Consider the following 20,502-nt stretch of genomic DNA (forward strand, 5'->3'; position numbering starts at 1 on the left):
AGAGGCGCCCTGACTACCTTGAATTGTGGTAGCATTGTCTTTTCGTGCAGCGTGGTCTCGATGATTGATTGTTAGGTTTAACGCACCGACGCTACACAGGCGATGAGGCGCGCCGTAGTGGAGGCTGCGGATTAATTTTGACCACCTGGGAATCTTTGACGTGCGCCGAAATCTCGAACACGCAGACATCTTTGCTTTTCGCCTCCATCATAAAAGTCGCCACCGCGGCCGGGAAGCAGCGTGGCCTCACTCTTTAAGGCCTTTTCGCGCAGCACGATCCCGCACACTAAACTCGGGGTGGCGGTATTGATCTCGAGCCGCATCCTTTGAAGCCAACCTGCAGACGCGTGGTTAGTGACAGCCAATTGACTGCTGTGCTCTCTACGAATGCGTAGATTAAGGTACGCAAGACATGTGTCCCATTAAGGCCTCGAGGCCTGCACTTGGATGCGCGGCGTGGTTTATGAACTCCTCGCTTTCCGTTCGACGATGCGGCAGCGTTCAAAGCTCATGGCGATGCTGTCGCGCACCGACGGGGCCTCCCTGAAGAAGGAAGGCTTTCGAACTTAGCGGGCCTCCCGAGTGACCTTTCCTAAGCATTTCGGCTGGCGCGTGCAGGATATGTCTGATGACGCGCTCGACAAACCCGACGAGGGCGAGGCGGGCGAAGGAGGGGCGGAGAAAGAGGAGGGAGAAGCTGGAGGAGGGGAGGGAGATGGAGAGGAGGGAGGTGCGGCCGCCGCCGCCGCCGACGACGGAGGAGGCGATGACGCCGGAGGGGGACAGCGGGCCGTCGCAAACTCCATCTTCCTCGCCCGCAAAGGCCATCGCCAAAGGTGAGCACTGTTCCTCGCACCCTTCTTTCCCTTTCTGTCTTCAGTTATTCTAGCTCAATGTTTCTCATGTGGGGATCAGCGGACTCCGAGGGATCCACAAAGACATCGTTGTATAATGTCAATCCCTCACGCGCATCCTTTTTCTCCTGTTCACCGCTGGAGCGATGAGAGGCTTTGCCGCAAAGCACGTAGTTGCTTTTTCTCTGACGTGCGCTCAGATGTTTTCTTTTTGTCGGTCACTAACATCCCTATCAGCCCACTTGAATTGTCTCGCTAGCTTCCGGTCCGCAAGTGCCCAGTGAAGGATTCATGAAGGAGAACTGCTATAGATGTGCCCGACAGTAATTCACCTTCAGGAGGGCGGGAAATTGAGCTATCAGGATTAAATTCAAGGTCACAAAGGAAAGCACACGACTCAGAGAAACGAAGGCGACAACACGAGTGCCCTCTAGCATGCTTATTTTAGAACCTCCTAACGCGAAGAAGAAAGCACTGTTGTAAGCTGAAGTGTGGGGTTTCATCCCCATCCTGGCCCCAGCTTCGCACCGTCTCACCGTGGCCACAGTCGTCGAGGGTGCGCAAGCCGTATCGGACAGCCCAGCCGCAACCAGAACTCGACGATTTCCCCAGACCCCTGTACTCGGACCCGTGTACCCCGTGTACCGAGGCCAATCTGCCGTGTACTGTTGCGGATCTCGTAGCGTGAACGGTGGTGGCGTCCGTTGGTCCGTAGTTGGGGGAGGGCGAAGAAGAAAACTTTATGTACAGATATTTGCGTTTGACTGAGTGAACAGGATTCTTGCGCTCCTGCGCGCGCGAGATTAAATGACCAGGTTGGGTCCGCCACCTTTCACCCATTCTCCCGCTGCTTTCAGGAACGCACCGGTCACGAAAATCTGTGGCACTGAATTGACGTCCACACACCCACAAATGAAGGCACTTTTCCTCTTGCACAGGTCAGCGTTCGGCTTACTCGGGTGGTGCAACCTTCCTAAAGTCGAAGCCCTTAGGACCATCCGAGGTTGAATCGACCGGAGGACGGCTGGTCCCGGTCGGTAATCCGGCGTCGAGCGCTCGTTGAAAAACGGCGTCTCTGACCCACAACAAAAGGGGTCCCACGATGCGCGGGTCGCAGCTGAAGATTGCCGCCGAAAGAGCAATGCTGCACGCCTTTGTGCCGCGGAAAGCGGCCTGTGTCCAGCAGCAGAGTCAGTCGCCCCCGCGTCCTTGCGCACAAAGTCTTGTCGCTCCCCGTCGATGAAAAGGGGGGGACGGCGAAAACTGGACGACGGGAGGATTGGGTGATTGAACCCGATAATATTGCAGACGGTCGTCGCAATGCCAATACGCCGATCGTAACAGTACCCAGCCCTCCCGTCCGACGTGGTTTTAAGCACCCTCCCCGGATCATCTCCCGGGCGTCGCTGCCGCGGGGCCAGTGTTCACCAAACCGGTCATCATAATCCGCGGCGGAAAAGATTTCAGTGTTTATCCCCATCTAATCTCATCCTCACCGCGCACCGAACATTTACTTCGCCTCGACTGGGATGGTCACCTTCGACGGGGCGGATGGCGTTATGTCACGGGAACACGAATAAGAGGGCAGTAGGGCATACCGCCGTGGTGTCAACCATTGACGACGCGGAAGCTGTGTGCGCGCAGCCTGTGCGAGCTCTGAGATAACCGCCATGTAAACAGTGTAGATACATCGACTGCATCTCTCATAGGTCATGTGCTGTATTCTGCCACCCCGTAACAATATTAGACAAGGATGCGCTTAGTATTATCCCTTATCTACACCACACGCGTAAAAAATAGTTTCACGGATGCGTTCATCCAACCTTGCAGCAACAAAACAAACTGAAAAAAAAAACTAGTTATTTTGGGGGATCAGTTTGGTGGTTAGTCTTTTGCGGCTGTTCAGAGAGAGAGAGAGAGAGAGAGAGAGAGAGAGAGAGAGAGAGAGAGAGAGAGAGAGAGAGAGAGAGAGAGAGAGAGAGAGAGAGAGAGAGAGAGAGAGAGAGAGAGAGAGAGAGAAACACTTTATACAGATAGGACCCTGTTACGCGGGGTGGGTGGCCAGCAGCTGCTCTGTCCGCCAGAGCTGGTTGCGTCGTCAGGTCAGAGCAGCCCAGCGCTGCCTCCCATAGCTCCGGGGTGGTGATTGTGGTAAGAGGTCTCTCGGGACAGGCCCACATCCTTCGTGCCGCATGATGGGCAGTCGGGAGATGAGAATAGGGAGAAGTGAATACGGTGAAGGAGAGCTCTGTTAGGTAAAGATTCTTTTTGCAGGAGTCTCCAGAGCCGTTCTTCCGTTTGGAGTAACTTGCTGAGCTAACATGACTTCGCGCTGCGTGACAATCATTCAGACAGATCACTACATCCGGTTCTTATGGTATTCGCTTAAGGCCTTTTTCAGCTACGTCCACTGCTTTGTTTCCGCGTATGCAGCTACGTGCAGGAAGGAGAACAGTCTTTCAAGACCACCTTGTTGTACGTGTGCGGAGTACTGATCTTCTTGGCGATTTGCGTCGCCGTCGCTGGCTTCGTCATCTACAAGATCGTCAAAAGCGACGCCGGTGAGTGTCAGAGGCGCTGCTTCGCCCCCCTCTAACCATTCCTCCTTTCAATGTTTAAGCGTACCCCCCCCCCCCCCCCCACGCACGCGCACACGCACGCACACACACAAGCACACACGCACACACATGCACGCACACGCACGCACGCGCACAAACACACACGCATGCACACGCGTGCACACACGCACATATACCGCGCACACGGGCACACGCACGCACACACATGCACACACGCGCAGACACACAGACGCACGCACACACACACGCGCACGCACACACACACGCACGCACGTACGCGCACACACACGCACACACACGCACACACACCCACACACACGCACGCACACACACGCGCACACGCACACGCACATGCAAGTACGCGCACGCGCACTCGCACTCACGCATACGTGTTTTTGGCACGGAGCAAAACAAGTGTCGCCTATGCGCCGCAGAGTGTATACGTGTGCCTGGCGGGTCAGCGCTCGGCGATCGCAATTATGTAGACGCCCGCGATGCTAGGCCGCACGCAAGCTTTAAGAATTAACTCGTTTCAGCTACTCTTTGCTGAAAGACAAGTCAGCTTCGGTGTCATACACCTGGGGGATTATGCTTGATTAGCCACTGCTTAGTACAAACTCTTCCCTTTGAAAGTTTGATGCGCGTTTATATTATATATTAACGGAAGGAGCGGGGAGTCGAAGGAGTATCTGTTCAATATACATCGTCAGCAACAATTTAAATCAAACGAACAAAACCCTGCAGTGCCTGTGTAAGCGACATAAATTCGGACTCCGGGTGGTTAAGCTTGACTAATTTAATTGGGGAGTACCTTTTAGGGCAGTGCTGTCACGGTATAGACTTCGGCTGTTCAGTCCATTACGAACACCAAAAGCAGCTGCGCTAAACGGGGATTACAAGGGAAGAAGTAGAACGATGCGACACAGGAGGTGGGTCACTGCGCAGCGCAATGTCCTGAATTTAAAGGGGTCATGCAGACAAAACACAAGTTTGATTCATTAGAAAGATTGCCTCGTTAGAATCATACTGACACCACCTTTAACGTAAACTTTGCTCAAATAAGCTACAGTAGCCGACCGTTTTCTCGGACTCCGAAAATTCAGACTTGCTGGATATATTCCGGACTTTCCCGAGGAACCACTGCCTCGCAAGAGTAAGAGAGCGAGAGAGAAACAACTTTCGCTGAGCCCATTTCAGGTGACGCTCGCAGGCGTCAGACGGGGTGGAACCCTATTCACGAGCTCGCAAGAGTAATGACTCGCAGATTTTTCGGACTGCTCTTTGATTCGGACTATTTTTCGTTCCCCTCCAGGTCCTGAAAATCGGTCGGCCACTGTATATAATTAGGAAAAAATGGAATGGCCATGCGACCCACTAGCTCATTTCCCACAACAGAACCAATGATGTGTGGCAGCTCTGCGATTGGCTGAGGCCGGCGAAAGCAAACGCAAATTAGGCAGGAGTTATAATCTTTACGAACGAGCTATTTGCGCTTAAATTGAGGCACATTCTTTTTATAGCAGTAAGAATGGTGGGGTAAACAGTGGAAGTTACGAAAGCACACGTAAACGTAGAAGTACCGATGTGTACTGCTGTTGCTACTGCGCGCACTATGCTTGTTTTAGCTGTACAGAACTGCGGTGCTTTGCGGTTGTCTCGACGACACTGGCCGAATGGCGTAAGCGACAGTGTCCTACGTGACCATATTGTCGAGCGAACACAATGTTTCAGGAAACGATTATTTTCTACCTCAACAAAACAAGCCAAGTACAAATACGGCGAAAAACAAAGCAAAGCCTAAAAAAACGGCCCTTAACGGTGCGGTGGCGCCATCTAGATTGACTACAACAAGGCTCCGCAATCGGCTGCAGAGTGGTTTCTGTGATGTCATTGCAGACGTCACGAAAACACATGATTTGACGGGAGAATAAGAATTTTAACTTAAATTGATTAATTACTTAGTGAATAAAGCATTGTTCACTTCCGGACAAGCGTTGGGTAACTATAAAACATGAAATCTTCCGAATAAAACAAACTTGTATTTTGTCTGCATGGCCCCTTTAGCTTTCACACAAGTTTCACACCCTCTCACTGAAAGCCGAGGATACGAAAGGACTGAACCTTGCTGAATTACTTTTCAGAGGAAACCACCTAAAACCGCCTTCTCGATCTTTCGTTTGAAATGTAAGCCGTAAGCAACAAATTTTCAAGTGGCCAGTTCTCCTCCGTCAAATAGAAATTCTGCCGATAATAAGCACGGAGTCAGGGTCACAGAATCAGAAAAGGGAAGGGTCATCTTTGTCCATAAATGTGCCACTGATTGTGACAGCGCTTTTTTGTTCACCTATTGCAGATACTACTACGACTACCACTGACAGTGAGTAAGCAATTAGACTGCGTGGACAGCATGCGTATCATTGCTTTCCCGTCGACGATCATTTCTAGTCTGCCAGCTGCGTACTCACGATTTGTCGTATCGCGAGGAAGAAGTGACAACTGGGCTAGTTGGTATTGCATTTGGAACTTCTTGATGGTAGCGCATTAAACACGGACACAAGGAAAAGACACGACAAACCACAGCGCTCACTCACAACGGATTTTTATTAGAACAAACGCACATTTAAATACTTCAACCTAAACCCATGTCACCACACATCATACATACGTCACAATCGAGCGTGTTATTTCCCAGAACGTGACAGGCATGAACAAACTGTGTGGATGAAGGCGCGTGTTTTAGATTTATTTTCCAGAGCGATTTAAAAATTCAAACTCCCTCTCATGTAAATGAATCGACGGCACACTAAAGCACCACAACCCCTTTCTTCTTATATTAAATGCCTCAATAATCTCGCGGGTCAACTTGTCCCTGTGCACAGATAATATCACTGTTTCCTGGAACGCAGGCTCGCATTTGCACTTGGAAACGGGTTTAGCCACGTGCGAGCAGGTGTCCCCTCCTAAAGACCGTTTACGTTCTAACAACCTAACATTAATACACCGACTTGTCTGTCCAATATACACATAACCACATGGAAGTGGCATAAGGTAGACAACACACTTTTTGCATGGTACGAAAGGAGACACATGCTTCACCCCACATCCCTTTCCGGCTCCACGTGACCTGCCTTTGAGCTTTCTATCAACAGATCCACAAATTTTGCTAAGTCTATTGGGTGCTGAAAAGACAACCCTCATACCAAAGCGATCCGCAACATTCTTCAAACCGTGGGACAATCTGTGGACATATGGGAGTACCGCAGGAAATTTCTATATCGTCACGCATTGCGCATGTGCCCGTCTTTACCCGTTTTATCAGCTTCTGTACCGTGAGACCAATGATGTCACTTGGAAACCCTGCACCTTCCAACATAACTGTTTAGAAAAACTAGTGCCAATCGCTTCAACACAGGACTTAAAGAGGGCCGACCGCAAACAAGAGAAGGGAATGCCGTTGTTGATCATTTTAGAGTGTCCTGAATCACTGTTTGAGGAGCGGCTTCTCAGAACGAGGGCTATACATCCAACACACGTGATCAGGTTTCACTTCTAACTGGATGTCAAGGAACTGTAGCTTATTATCTTGGGGTACCTCGTGGGTGAACTCTAATTGCAGACCACAATCTGTGAACACCTGAACGATATCTCCACCAGTTTTATGCATATCACAGGGTTGAACGAAAACAAGAAAATCATCATACATATCTGAACACGTTTGTGACTAGACTGTTGACGTTTCTTTGGATGAATTCGTCTACTCTTCCTAGGAAAATCCACAAACGTAGAGTTCAGGTAACACGACAAAATCTCCAGGAAAGTACTGACAGAAATACCAGCACTATTGCAAAATTTGAGCTCATCATTGTCTTCTGTGATAAAAATTTTTGTCACGTTTTGGGAAATAACACGCTGGATTGTGACGTATGTATGATGTGGGGTCACATGGGTTTAGGTTGAAGTGTCTGTTCTAATAAAAATCACTTGTGAGTCAGCGCTGTGGTTTGTCGTCTCTTTTCCTAGTGTCCGTGTTTAGGTGCGCTACCATCAAGATGTTCCAGTGTCGCGAGGCATCTGAGAGAACATCGCGTTATATTATTTTGGAGCGTCAACGGTACTGTGACGGAGAAAAGCAGGCGTTGACTACGGTGTCGAGCATGAGATGAGCATGAGCGAAAAATCCCACAGCGCTACTTGCAACGCCAACTAAAATTTCCGGAATAGTAAGACGCTGCTTCAACAGATGGCGTGCGAGCAGGCGGCGCTTCGGCAGCAGCCGGCGGCGGCGCGACATGCGGCATGCTGCACTTACCACAAGCTTTATCACAGTTCTTTCAGCCAACCACCTTACATCGCTCCCGCCACGCGCATTTCCCCCCGTACGGGCCATCCACTACAAGTCTCCCGACCCCGTTCTGGCACCACAACCTTTTCTGCTTCTTTTTTCTGCCGCGCAGCTGCAGAATGGAATGGCCTTCCCCGCGACATCGTTTCTATCACCTGTCCATCACATTTTGTTCAAAGTGCATCCATGTACCTGTCTTGTTAAAAATTGTGGCATTTGTTACATCTCTGTACAACCCACCCCTTATGTAACACCCCCTTGTGGGGTCTTTAAGGTAATAAAGTGAAGTGAAGTGAAGTGCACTTCGCGCCGGAATACACGGTGTACGCGACATCCGCGCCTAGGCGCGGTGTCTGCTGCAAACTGCGGCTAGCTTGCTGTTTCGTGTCATGCAGGAAAACGTAACATGGTATAATGTGTGTCAAGGCAGTGCTGCGCGGCGCGCTACGTCAAATGCGTTGAAGCTTATCACGTGTCAGTTTTCGTGTCAACGTGTAATGGATGCGCTGCCGCATATCTGTGCCCGACGCACTACAGTCTCCCTCATCGCCCAGCAGCGTTCCCCGCTTAACGACGAAGCTTGAGCCCCCAACCTTTTTTTTTTTTTTTTTTACAAGAATTGTCAGCAACTGACAAAATAAAGACAGCAAGAAAATGTCAGGCGTCGCCTTGCCCGTCTTCGCAACACGTGTGTGAGGGGATAGATCATCGGAGCATTAACGTCGCGGCATTAACGTCGCGGCCTTCTGAGACCGTCAAATCTTTTTACAGCCCATCTAACCTTTGTTTTTTCTTGCCCTCTTCTGCTCATTTTTCTTAAAATCATCAAAGCTAACACCACCAGCGATGCCAACCCATTCATCCAGGTCGACAGATTTCCAGAATTCGACGTCTTAAAAGGTACGATGTAGACGTACGAGTGGCCATGCCCTTATCAAAGCGCCACAGGGGCATTAAAAACAAAATACAAGTTTGGTTTATTAAAAAGTCTGCTTTGTCCTAGTAACAATGATACGAATATTATCGCAAACGTCAAACAAATAATCGAGATACAGTCGAACCTCGTTATGACGAAGTAGTATCGGGACAGCAAATTAGTTCGTTATAACCGATATTCGTTATAACAGTAGATGTAAAAATCGGCTATAACAAATCCACAATCTGGCTCGCGCAGTAATGCTTAACACGAAAATGCATTTTTTCTGCTTCGAACCCACTATACACAAGGTAACCCTTACCTTTCTCCTTGTTGCATTTCGAGCTCAATGAACCGGATCACGACTACGTCAAATTACAACAGAACAGAGTTCACTTGACAAAACAGGACTGCGTCCTTATTTATTTGATGAACGATGTGATCTTCGTCTGGTGGATACTCACAGCACTGAGCAGGATGAAGTTTTCCACAGTGTCCACGAACAAAAGGGTCTTTATACTCCTGCAGTTTAGGACTACGGGGTGTTTTTTTTTCTTCCAATTAGCTTCTCACCCTCCTGATAAAATATTTCTTCGTTATATCCGATATCGCGTGGCTTTCATGGTTTTAGTTTCGTTATAAAAGAATAAGTGTCATTGAGATAAAGCGTAAACAACCAAAGTCTGTATTTAGTTCGCTATACCCGATAATTCGCTATATCAGTGTTCGTTATAACGAGGTTCAACTGTAATAAAGGAAACACGAAGCACTGATGACGATGACTTCCCAGCAACTTTCCGGCGATTTCTCTGACGTCACAGAATATTGCTTGCGCGATTGGCGGTTGCCGGCCTAAGCCGCCGCCAAGAAACGTGACGTGGCAATTGTAGTGAGCCCGTTTGATCGCATTACTTGGATGCTAATGTGCGGTTACACACTGATAAAAATGTTTTAAGAGCTGGCTTTAAGTACGTCAATCCTGCCCTATTACATCACTGTAGCGCGAAATTTGCGAAATTTTTGATATTGTGCCTTTTTTTTTGGTCAGAAAAACGTCTTTCGTTGCTGTGATGGAACTGAGTGAGTTAGCAAATTAAGGTAAAAGTTCTTTGAAATAGAACACAGTTGCATTTTGTCTTCGTGTCTCCTTTAAAGGAACCCTGCAACACTATCGATAAACGCTTTCACTCTTTCCTTCGCGTCTGGAAGCACTGCGAAAGCTGAGTTATCGCCAGCACGGAGCGGCACTGCGTGATTTGCTCGTCGCACGAGATACGCCTTCCGTTTCTGCTTTGTTTTGGTGGCTTCATTTTTAAAGTTGCTATCGAAAAGCGTTCATTGCTGCAACTGAACGAAAACCGGCCAACAGCCGCTACATGGCCTCAGTGACGTAATTGGGGCCGTCGAAGAACGTCAAGACCGGGAAAGAGAGAAAAATCTTTTGAGCGAGTTTCCAAGTGATCTGATGGGCCTAAAGCAGTAATTTTTGGCTGAGGTACTTTTTGACCCCCTAATCTAAGTACTTGGTGTGTTGTGGACTACGTTATGCAAGCATTTAAGATTTCAAAAAATGTTGAAAAAAGTGTTGCAGGGTCCCTTTAAGCAACCAACAAAGGAATTCTCATGTTAAAAACGTTCTTGTCGTGGTCTGCAAATAGGCAAGATGAATTTTTTACAAAAATAGAGCAGTCCCCAAGCTGGGGCCACTGCTCCTCTCAGCTGTTTGCAACTCCCACCTTGAACGGGTTAGGTATTTGTGTTTCGAAACAAAGCCGTTATATTTTATCTGCCTGTCAGGAGACTGGAAGATGTGTTTATTTCGAGGTACACTTCACAAAAAAAAAAAAATTACATGTACAGACAGCGCGTTCGTGTTAAAGATGGCGGCGACTGCACACGTTGGAAGTTGGGGTTGCCCGAGAAAGCCGGTTAATTATCAATAAGTTCTAACCTCACTTGGGCTATGGTAGAAAGACAACAGTCGTTTCTCCGTTTCCGGAGTCCCCTTGGTCTCTTTAGATGAGAGCCTGTGCTTAAATTCTGCACGTTGTTACAGCCCCGAGAGCGAGTCATACGGATAACGCCTTTAGAATAACTTACGTTTCTTGGCCAGCTCTCTCCTGGCCGCCAAGAGAAAGAGAATCACCGTGGTTGATTCCTCCATCATAGGAATCGGTAAAACTCGAAAGTTACACAGTGTGCAGCGAAATCCGCAGCTGAGCTTGATTTGCGGGTCGGCGGCTGTCTCGTGGGTGTGCTTGGCGAGCGTCGTCCTGCTGGCGGGTCGCTTCGGCAAAGGTGTGCTGGCGTCATTTCCGTGATGGATATGACGTCAGTGAAATCTTGGTGTATCCCGGCATAAAACACTTTCGTGTTAAAGCATAAAACCCTAAATCGAACAACCCTAAGTATAACGTACTCTTCACTACTAAATATTGCTTCCCCGCAAGAAGACCCTGTGTGCAGGGGTGCATCCTTTACAGGGCGCTTCGTTGTACTGGCGTCATTTCCGTGACGGATATGACGTCAGTGAAGTATTTGTCTATCCCGGAATAAAATACCTTCGTGTTAAAAACAATGGCCCAGGTTTAACACTTCTAAATTACGCGCGAAAGCAAGGACTATGCACACGGTGTTTCGTGAAAGCTTGCCTTAGCTTTAGATTTCTCACCGTGCCTTCTAGCTACAGCTACTGAATGATTGGATTAATCCTTTTGCTAGCGCTGAAGTACACCATAGACAGCCCAGCAGGCGCGCCATCCATGGCAAGACTGAGGGACCAAGAGCCGTTAGCCCTGGCCTAGTCACGTGGTTCGCTTTCGCTGAACCGCACGCACTGCCGGGTCAGCCCGCGCTGAGTGATCAAGCGCAGGCGAAGCAGCCGTTTTACCCTCACTTAGTCACATAGTACCGCAGCGGTGAGGCTGCGAGCGAACGAAGCGCTGAAAAAAAATGCGCTGTTTTCACGCCCGCGGCTGAAAGCCAATTGTGATGCGATGAATGACCTCGAAAGTTGTTGTGTAGTAGAGCTGTCGCTCCAAAAACGCCGCTTCTTCTGTCTCGCCGCTTCCTTCCCTCGACGTCGTATACAGTCAGCTGCTGTACCTAATCTCCACCTGGAAGTGTGTGAATTGGTCGCGGGAATTAAGTTTGCTCTTGCATGAGACCTATTTCCTGTCACAGTGAGGGACCGGCCGTAGTTCTTTTAATTATGAGTAGAGTTGTTCATGCTTCGAAGGAACGGTAGAGTGGGGTGTAAGAACTGCCTTACCGGATGAAAGTATAGAATTCCCGGGCTATCGATACGATTTTAAACTACCAAAAAATTAAGCGCGAATTTATATCCCTTAGTAACGAGCGTACCTGTGATAAAATAAAAGGCGGGTAAGGAGGGGGCAGATAAGGTATCGTTTGTCTCCCTTCCTTTGCCTCGCCGTTTGCAGAGGAGTATTGTACTTGTCATTTTATGAATAAAATGCTCTATTTTCCAGCTTATTAAAAAAAGCGTATTAGTAAAACCGTTGGAACTGACGGTTAGTACATTATCTATTCCGCAGATTCCAAGGTTTACGGGAGCGCCAGTGCGTTTGCCGAAGACATAATAGACACCACAGATGAAGGTAAACCGCGCATGGTGCGAAACGTATACATACCTAGTCAAACATTTACTGCGCCCAACGCCACCGCGGCGCAAATAGCATTAACCATTCACCAGTTACGCTTCCTTTGCGAAGCATGTTTTGAGTAACCCCTCCGCGTTGCTACTCTTGGCTGGCCGTGAAATATTTAGCGTAATAACCCCCCCCCCCTTTTCAAAAAGAAAAGAAAAACGGATGCTTGAACTCCTTTTTAGAAGAAACAAAAACGAGAAACGTTTCTACTTCGCTACCGAAAACCTCGCTCACAATAAAACAAGGACAGTACGATGCTTAACTAGAGTGTGGCACAAAACACCGTGGGTACGGCGATGGGAGGACCCCTTCACTTTGGTTAAGCGTACGCTGTGTACCCTGGACAACCAGGAGCTCCACATATAAAGGTTCGACTTCAAATTTTCTTCCCTGCCGATAATACGCGTACCCACCCAGCTGACCATGCTCTGTTGTTACCACGGGCACTGCTAGAGCATTCAAGGCCACCGTTGTCTTCTCGACATCATATTTGCGCTTCTCCAGCTTATGTTCAAAATTACCAGCCTCGCCGATGCAGACGTTTCCACAGTTTCTGTGCGGAAGTTCGTACCCAACGCCGAGAAAACTCTTTTCGTGTAACCCACCTAACTTTTAGAAGCGCATGCGCTGAGCTGTTTACTGTAATGAGTGCACCACAGCATGAGGGGTGTTTTGGTGGCGAAGCAAACATTACAGGCAACTTCAAGCATGCCTTTATTCGCGCAACTCGCATTACCCGCAATCGCTATACTCTCACTACAGGATAGAGATATTTATTTACCCGTAGATGTGTGAGCTGAGTCAGCTGACAGCGTGCGATTCTCCCAATACATACTACCGATGCTCGCATCTGCAGACAATCGTCGGGAATAAGCTCTGCCTAGAATTTTTAAGCATAAAATGCCTTCAGAGAAACTTTGTCGGTTTTAGATAGTTTTTAGCGTGCCTGCACGCGTTACTTAAATAACACTTGTAGGGCAGTTGTTGCAAATACAGTGAAAGCTCGTTGATTCGAGCTTCAAATATTCTAATTTGTGGATAATTCAAACTGTACAATTTGGTCCGGCCAAATCTTCATGGTAGTCTATGTATAAAGACGTCCGCTAATTCGAACCAGCCTAGGTTACGCCACGGATAATTCTAACTACGCGCAACCGCGGCGGCGCCTTGGCGCCTGGCACACGGCGAGAGACACGCATCCCGTGCCTACACACCAGGATAAAGTAGGGTAAATCCAATCTAAATCCCTCGTAGCGGACGCTTGTGAAGACGAGTTCTTTGTGGACTACGTCGATGAGGACGCGAGTACCGTGGTGTGTGTGGCGCGCTGACAGGTGAGGGCATCATATCTCAGGTCAGAGGAGCATGAGGACGAGGAGGAAGCTTAGTGCGCCGTCCGCTCAGAAGTCAGGGCCGGATGGAATGGCGCCCACCTTTTCTTCTGTTTTCAAAGGCGAAGATGAGGCTTTCCGCTACGTTCGTTTGTCGGAGAAAGAAGTGCTGACCGTCGCCTTTAGGCGCAAAAGGCAAGCCGCAGTCACGGGCTTTGGCAAGCATAAAATTGTTGACATGCATGCCCTACTACTTCAGAATTGAAGTGCAGTGTGTTATGGTTCACTTTTGCTAGCTCGAACTTTCATTAATTCGAATTGAGATGCCGTCCCCTTACAGTTCGAATTTACGAGCTTTTACTATACGGCATCCGTTGTCAGCATTTTTTCACTTATACAAATAATAGGAAGTACATAAACGTAAATTTAAGTGTGTTGTGTGTATACAAAGCCTTCATAACGAACACGAGTTGCAAGCTTTTCTTCTGATTATTGAATGGTCTATAGAGCAGTTCTGAAAACGTTTGAGGCTTCTCACCCTTCCCATTCTTCATTTTTTCCGTTCCGATTCAATTATCTTCACACCTCCCGGTCTAAAATACATAAACTAAACTGAATTGCTCCACGTTTGTGCACTGTGGGACATATTTCTAATAACGATATGTTCGGACACATTTAATCACAAAAAAATCGGCTACCACAAATTCAGAACTAATTATGTGGTCCGACCGCTGCAACAAGTACTCCGGTGGTCGCACGGGGCATGAACAGCGAGCAGTGAAACAGTTTTAATCGTAGTTTTCTGAAACAAATCTAAGTCTTGTTCGTGCCTACAATGGATCTTAATCGCACCTAGTTTGATCGCGCTAATTAAGTCATAAGCGCGCTTAGTTGTCATTCTAAAAGTATTTAAATTTTGTAGCTAAAAACCGTGCGGTATCAATGACGCCGGACTAGACGGCACCCTATTTACCCTTCCGACGGCTCGCAACATTCGGGCACAGACGTCTTCCGTCACGAGTTCACCAATCCACCACTTGTTTCACTTTCCTCAATCTGTGCGTTTCATTTTTAACAAGGCTAGCCTTTTATCGGCTTTAAGACATTATCATAGATCATCATGTACGGCCTGGTATTAAGTAGACATTTGTATTATATAAATAGTGATGACGATGGGTCGGGGTGCATGTACGTACGTACATCACGACGCATGGTCATAATCATGATGGCCCCACCACCCTCATTATCGTCTCATCATCGTCATCGTGGGGTGATTCTTGATGGAAAGGGGCCAAGAAGGCTTTGAGAGAGAAATTAATTTTCATCCTTCAAAAAACTCAAGCGCATTTCACACTCGACACCTCTTTCACTATTTCTTTTTGTTTCGGTTGACCATTTTAGTTCTAATTGCGAGAGCGAGAGAGATAGAGAGGGAATAAATTTCATTAGATAAAAGTAGTCAAGTGGTCGGTTTTGGACTTAGACTCATCATTCTGGGTAATAGTCAGATTCCGGTGATCTCGTTTAATTTTTGTGCAACCCCTGGTTTATGTTACGTTCGCAGTGCTTCGCTTCTCGAATTTTCTTTTCAGGTGCAGCGCCGGCGTCGCCACGGCTCAAGAACACAACCGATAATGAAGACAGCTACCTCCACGCCTTGGATGTAACCTGAGTTTAGGCAAGTGACTGGCTCACGCTGGGGCAGCGCAGCATGCTGCAAGGAAATGGGTTGCATCACGGAATGAGTATTTCTTGAAAAAACCGTGGTTGACCCCTCTGTCATAGGAATCGGGGAAACAAGAAAGTGAAATGTGCAGCGAAATCTTCAGCTGAGCGTGATGTGCGGGACGGCGTCTGTATAGTGGGTGTGCTTGGCGAGTGACCTCCTGCTGGTGGGTCGCTTCGGCAAATGTGTACATGGCGTCATTTCGGATTTGACGTCAGTGAAATCTGGGTGTATCCCGGCATAAAACACTTTCGTGTTAAAATATAAAACCCGAAAACTAATAACCCTAAGTATAGCGTACTCATTGGTACTAAAGGTTGCTTCCCCGCAAGAAGACCCTGTGTGCAGGGGTGCACCCTATACAGGCCGCTTGCTTCGCTGTACTGGCGTCATTTCTGTGACGGATATGACGTCAGTAAAATCTTGGTGTATCCGGGCATAATACACCTTCGTGTTAAAATATAAAACCCGAAAACGAACAACCCTAAGTATAACGTACTTTTTAGTACTAAAGGTTGCTTCCCCGCAAGAAGGCCATGCGTGCAGGGGTGCACCCTTTGCAGGCCGCTTCCTTCGCTGTACTGGCGTCCTTTCCGTGATGGATATGACGTCAGTGAAATCTTCGTGTATCCCGGAATAAAACACTTTCGTGTTTAAAAAAAAAAACATCCTTGATGGACTTAAGTCTGCTTGCGCGCTTTGAAGTCGAAAGTCTGGCGGTACTTACCAGCAAATTCCTTGCTGCAAAATCGTATTTGCGTCTCTTTCTTCGCTTTCGTTTCTTTGTCTTTTGGCGCGAATTAACACAGCAAGCAGTCACACGCCACAGCTTCCCTAGAACCAGGCCTCTGTGCGGCCGGTGCGCGCCCGCTTCACTCACGTGCAGTCACGTTCAGCTGTCACGCGGCACGCACTATTCTTTAACTTTTACGTATCCAGTTTATAGTTTTGCGAATTTTGTGAACCGGGCATATTTCACTTGAAGCTCAGGATTCCTGGCCAACCCTCCTTGTGTGTATGTGTAATGAAGAAAGGAACAACAACAACAACACCTTTTACTCTACGCTGCCAGCGTGCGGAGATAGCACGGTTAGTATACAGAGCACCAGCTTGCTACTCTGCAAACCCGGGTTCAAATCCCATCGTATCACAATAAAATGCCCCTTATGTAACACACCTGTAGGAGCTCTTTAAGGCAATAAAGTGAGGTGAACAACGGTTTTCGCAGAATGGTGCACTTTAGGATTTTGCCTTCAAAAATGCCATCTCAGCTGTCGGGTTAAACATTTTGCCGGTTGTGGAGACCCGACTGCTGTTGGATACACGGTCATTGTTTAGAGAAGCAATCCGACTGCCGTCCCTGGCAAAACAGTCGGTGTGCGCGAGTGCAGGGTATTCTAATTCCCGATATGAGTTTTGAAAAGCCAATGCTATGTTTCATTTCATGCGTTTACGGCATTTTCTTTACCCGCTGCGGTGGCTCAATGGCTAAGGCGTCGTGCTGCTGAGCCCGCGGGATCGCGGGATCGATTCCGGTCGCAGTGGCTGCTTTTCTGATGGAGGCGAACAGCAAAAACGCCGGTGTGTACGACATTGCGGCACACGTTAAAGATCCCCAGGTGGTCAAAATTAATCCTGCGCCCTCCACTACGGCGCGCCTCATAGCCTGCAAACGTAGCTTCGTCGCTTTAAACCACACAATCAATCCAGTTTAAAGGGACCCTGCAACACTTACCATCGGCAACTCAGAATGTATTTTGGGATGAAGTCTATTATCCCAGCAATCTCCTCCCGCAAAAATGATGCAAATCCGTTCACTATCACCGAAACTACGCGCGATGATAAATCGTGCATAACTGCTCCCTCTCAACTCGACCGCAGACAACGCGACGAAAGCTGCGCGCTCTCTCCCGCGGGGCGCGGGGGTATAGTGAACTAGAATCACTGTAGGGGGGGTGGTCGGCTTGCGCGTTCTCTTGGGGGCCTTCGATATATCGCACGCCGGAGAATTATCTCCTTTTCTCTGCAACGTGGAGGGGTCTATTTCCGGTCTGGTGCCAGGAAAAAGCAGGCTTGGACGCTTGCTCGCAAGCAAGCGCTCAGGCTGGTAGGGCGTTTTTGAAGCAATAAACGTTTGTTGTCGAGTGGTCTTGTTGAAAGGGGGGAGTTCGTCACTCAAACTCCGCGTGCACTTAAAACATAAAAAAGAACGCCAAAACTGTGCGTACAGGTTAAGAAATAGAAGAGGTTGCTACAAAGCGCCGACAACGGCGTATCGTCACAGGAAATACGAGAAATAAGCCGCGAAGTTGGCCTAAATGGCCTAAATGATGGCCCAAATGACGTCGTTCAGGCCATGCCAGGGGTGCATAATGAGGAGAATTGAAGAGAGCACGGTTGGTTTTTCCTCGTCTTTTATAGCGATTTGCGCACTTACCGCTTCACTGTAATCTAAACGTCGCGCAGGTTTACTTGCACTGCACAGAGAGTGTTGCAGGGTCCCTTTAAGGTCTTTACGGAGAAGGCAAGGCAAGGAAAAAACATGGACAAGCGCTCCACAAAGTGAATGCACGTTGTGCGTGTTTCTCTTCTCGTGTCTTACCTGATTGTACGAATTTTTCAGTTATACGAACATGTTTCGCTTTCCCGACAGAAATGCATTCGTGATTTTAAGGAATATTTTCTGGTTCCGTTCACTTTTTAAGATCAGCTTTTCACATTGTAATGTCCCACAGCATGCACGCGGGCTCAATCACGAAAGAGAATGAGCGTAAAAATAGTATGCTCGCGTTATGCTTTTCGCAGCAGCCTGCTCGGAGACGATTTCTCGGGCGTCGGGCTCCTCCGAGAACGTTGGCCGGTCACTCACCGCACGTGGATGCAACGACATAGAGAGAAATCGACGGCCCACGTGTCTCCTGCCTTCGTACAAATAGACCTCGCCACATACAAAAATATCGCGAAAGGGCTTCACTTACTTAGCTCGTTACTGAACAAATGCATTTGTTTTGAAATATTAATATCGACGATATGTACTTTTTATTTTTATGTAACTATTGCACCTATATGTACAATACAGTTTCTTACTTTTCGAATTCCTCAGAGTTTTCTGATTGCTCTGTTTGTTGTTCTGTCTCTTTACGCATGAAATCGTAGGTATCTTCCATTTGTCAGAAAAGCTAGAACTGGGGCTAATTGGATTTACTGTCGTGATACATTGAAATACGAACAACGGAGCGCGTCGCTTTCAGTACATGCCACACATCCTGGCAACGAGCCGCGTATGCGCAGTCCGAACAAGTTACGAAAATTCGTTTCCAAACTTGGTATGGAAAAACCATTGTTCGGTGTGTTTTGGTTTGTCTTTACGCCGCGTTCGGCGCCCGCTGACGCGAGCGTTACGCTGCACTGAGGGAAAGCGGCGCACGCAGCTATGTTCCTTTATATTTTTTTAATTTCCTTCCGAGCGCTCAACAGACGATGGAAAGACGATGGTCTTCCCATGTCAACGTTGGGCACAAACTCTCGTAACTTATTCGTACTGCGCATACGCGGCTGGAGCGCGGCATGTACTGAAAGCCACGCGCTCTGTTCGTATTTCAATGTGCCACGATAGTACACCTTGGTAACTCGCGCTGCTTTTAGGACTACACGAAAAGGGGCAACGCATAGGATGTTGCACACACGTTTGCGCATCGACGTATGTGTTTCCCCCATTTCTGTAGTCCTAAAATCAGCGCGATTTATCAAGTAAAAAAGGTAGCTTCAATTTTTCCGCGGGGATGGGAGAGTGGAGAAAAGGCAGGCGGCCTTGTAAAGCTAGGCTCGCCTCTATTTCCTAGCATATATATAGTATCGCCATTAGGTACAGCTAAACCCTTGTAAGAGCAACCTTTGATGCGAAAGCAGACTTTATCCAAATAAAGGACTGATCATCATCATCGCTGGCGGGATTTGATACGAAGCTGAATATCTTCATTGCGGTTGAGAGGGCTTCAGTCGCGCTAAGTAACTGAAAACTGGACTCAGTTTTTCGACAGACTTCAAGGAACACTCGGAACCCGCCGAACCTGGTATTTACTTCGGTCTCTTATGGATACGAAAGAATCGAAAGCGTCTACAGCACACCAACTACGACGGCTCATCCACAACCACCCAGGGACTGAACAAGACCTGCTAAAAGAATAAAACGGCCCCTTGAAGCACCGCCGTCACAGCATGCATGATACTTCCACCATATACCGGCCACTCCAATGCGGAACTCGATGCACCCTTCACCGTAACTGAAATGGAAGCTGCAGTGCACAACCTCACCAGGTACACTACCACCGGCAAGGACAAAATTTCCAATAAACTCCTCCGTAATCTGGATACCGTAACCCTCGATAATCTACTAAACTACATCAACGAAAACTGGATCGCAGGCACCTTGCCTTCACAATGGAAGCACGCAGACATAACAACACTGATCCCCAAACCCGGAAAGACACTTAACCCCAAGAACCCCCGACCTATTTCCCTCACATCTTGCGCAGGAAAACTCTTCGACCATATGGTCTACAACCGCCTCTCACTCCACATCGAAGAAAACAATTACTTTCTTCACACAATGCTCGGTTTTCGGCCGCACCTCTCCGCTCAAGGTCTTTTACTCCAGCTGAAAGAAGATATACTGAGCAAGTTGTCAAATCAGCACAAATATTCCATTCTTGCATTAGACGTCAAAGCTGCTTTCGATGACGTAACAAATCAGGCCGTCCTGCGAGGACTCAGCTCAATCAATTGTGGACAACGTCTTTACAACTATGTCACCGCATTCTTCACCAACCGTACCGCCACAGTGGGCATTGGGCACCTCCGCTCGGACACCTTCACAACCATACCGCAAAGGACCCAGCAAGGCTCCATTATTTTCCCACTACTTTTCAATATCGCAATGAAGGACCTCCCACCACTTCTGGAAGCGATCCCCAACCTCCGACATGGAATGTATGCAGATGATCTGACACTATGGACCCTTACAGGATCCATCGGTGCCCAAGAAGAGGCCCTCAAAACTGCAATACATGTGCCACAACAATAC

General features: G+C 48.1%; 1 protein-coding gene across 1 annotated transcript; it reads left to right on the top strand.

Annotated features, from left to right (window-relative positions):
- Positions 1-621: 621 nt before the first annotated feature.
- Positions 622-15,371, top strand: LOC144167633 (uncharacterized). Its single transcript, XM_077696827.1, has 4 exons — positions 622-836; positions 3,288-3,415; positions 12,249-12,311; positions 15,286-15,371. The coding sequence occupies exons 1-4, from the start codon at positions 622-624 to the stop codon at positions 15,363-15,365; spliced, it is 486 nt and encodes a 161-aa protein (XP_077552953.1). The 3' UTR covers positions 15,366-15,371.
- The last annotated feature ends 5,131 nt before the right edge of the window (positions 15,372-20,502 follow it).

The sequence above is a fragment of the Haemaphysalis longicornis genome, unplaced genomic scaffold, assembly GCF_048455015.1.
Source record: "Haemaphysalis longicornis isolate Haplotype H1 unplaced genomic scaffold, Haemaphysalis longicornis Haplotype H1 scaffold_2, whole genome shotgun sequence".
Lineage (NCBI taxonomy): Eukaryota > Metazoa > Arthropoda > Arachnida > Ixodida > Ixodidae > Haemaphysalis > Haemaphysalis longicornis.

What these genes read in the sequence shown, in the direction of transcription:
- LOC144167633 (XM_077696827.1), top strand. Translation starts at nt 622, where the DNA reads ATGTCTGATGACGCGCTCGACAAACCCGACGAGGGCGAGGCGGGCGAA. An exon ending in CGCAAAGGCCATCGCCAAAG is followed by an intron (nt 837 to 3,287) that starts GTGAGCACTGTT and finishes CCGCGTATGCAG; the next exon opens with CTACGTGCAGGAAGGAGAAC. An exon ending in GATCGTCAAAAGCGACGCCG is followed by an intron (nt 3,416 to 12,248) that starts GTGAGTGTCAGA and finishes TCTATTCCGCAG; the next exon opens with ATTCCAAGGTTTACGGGAGC.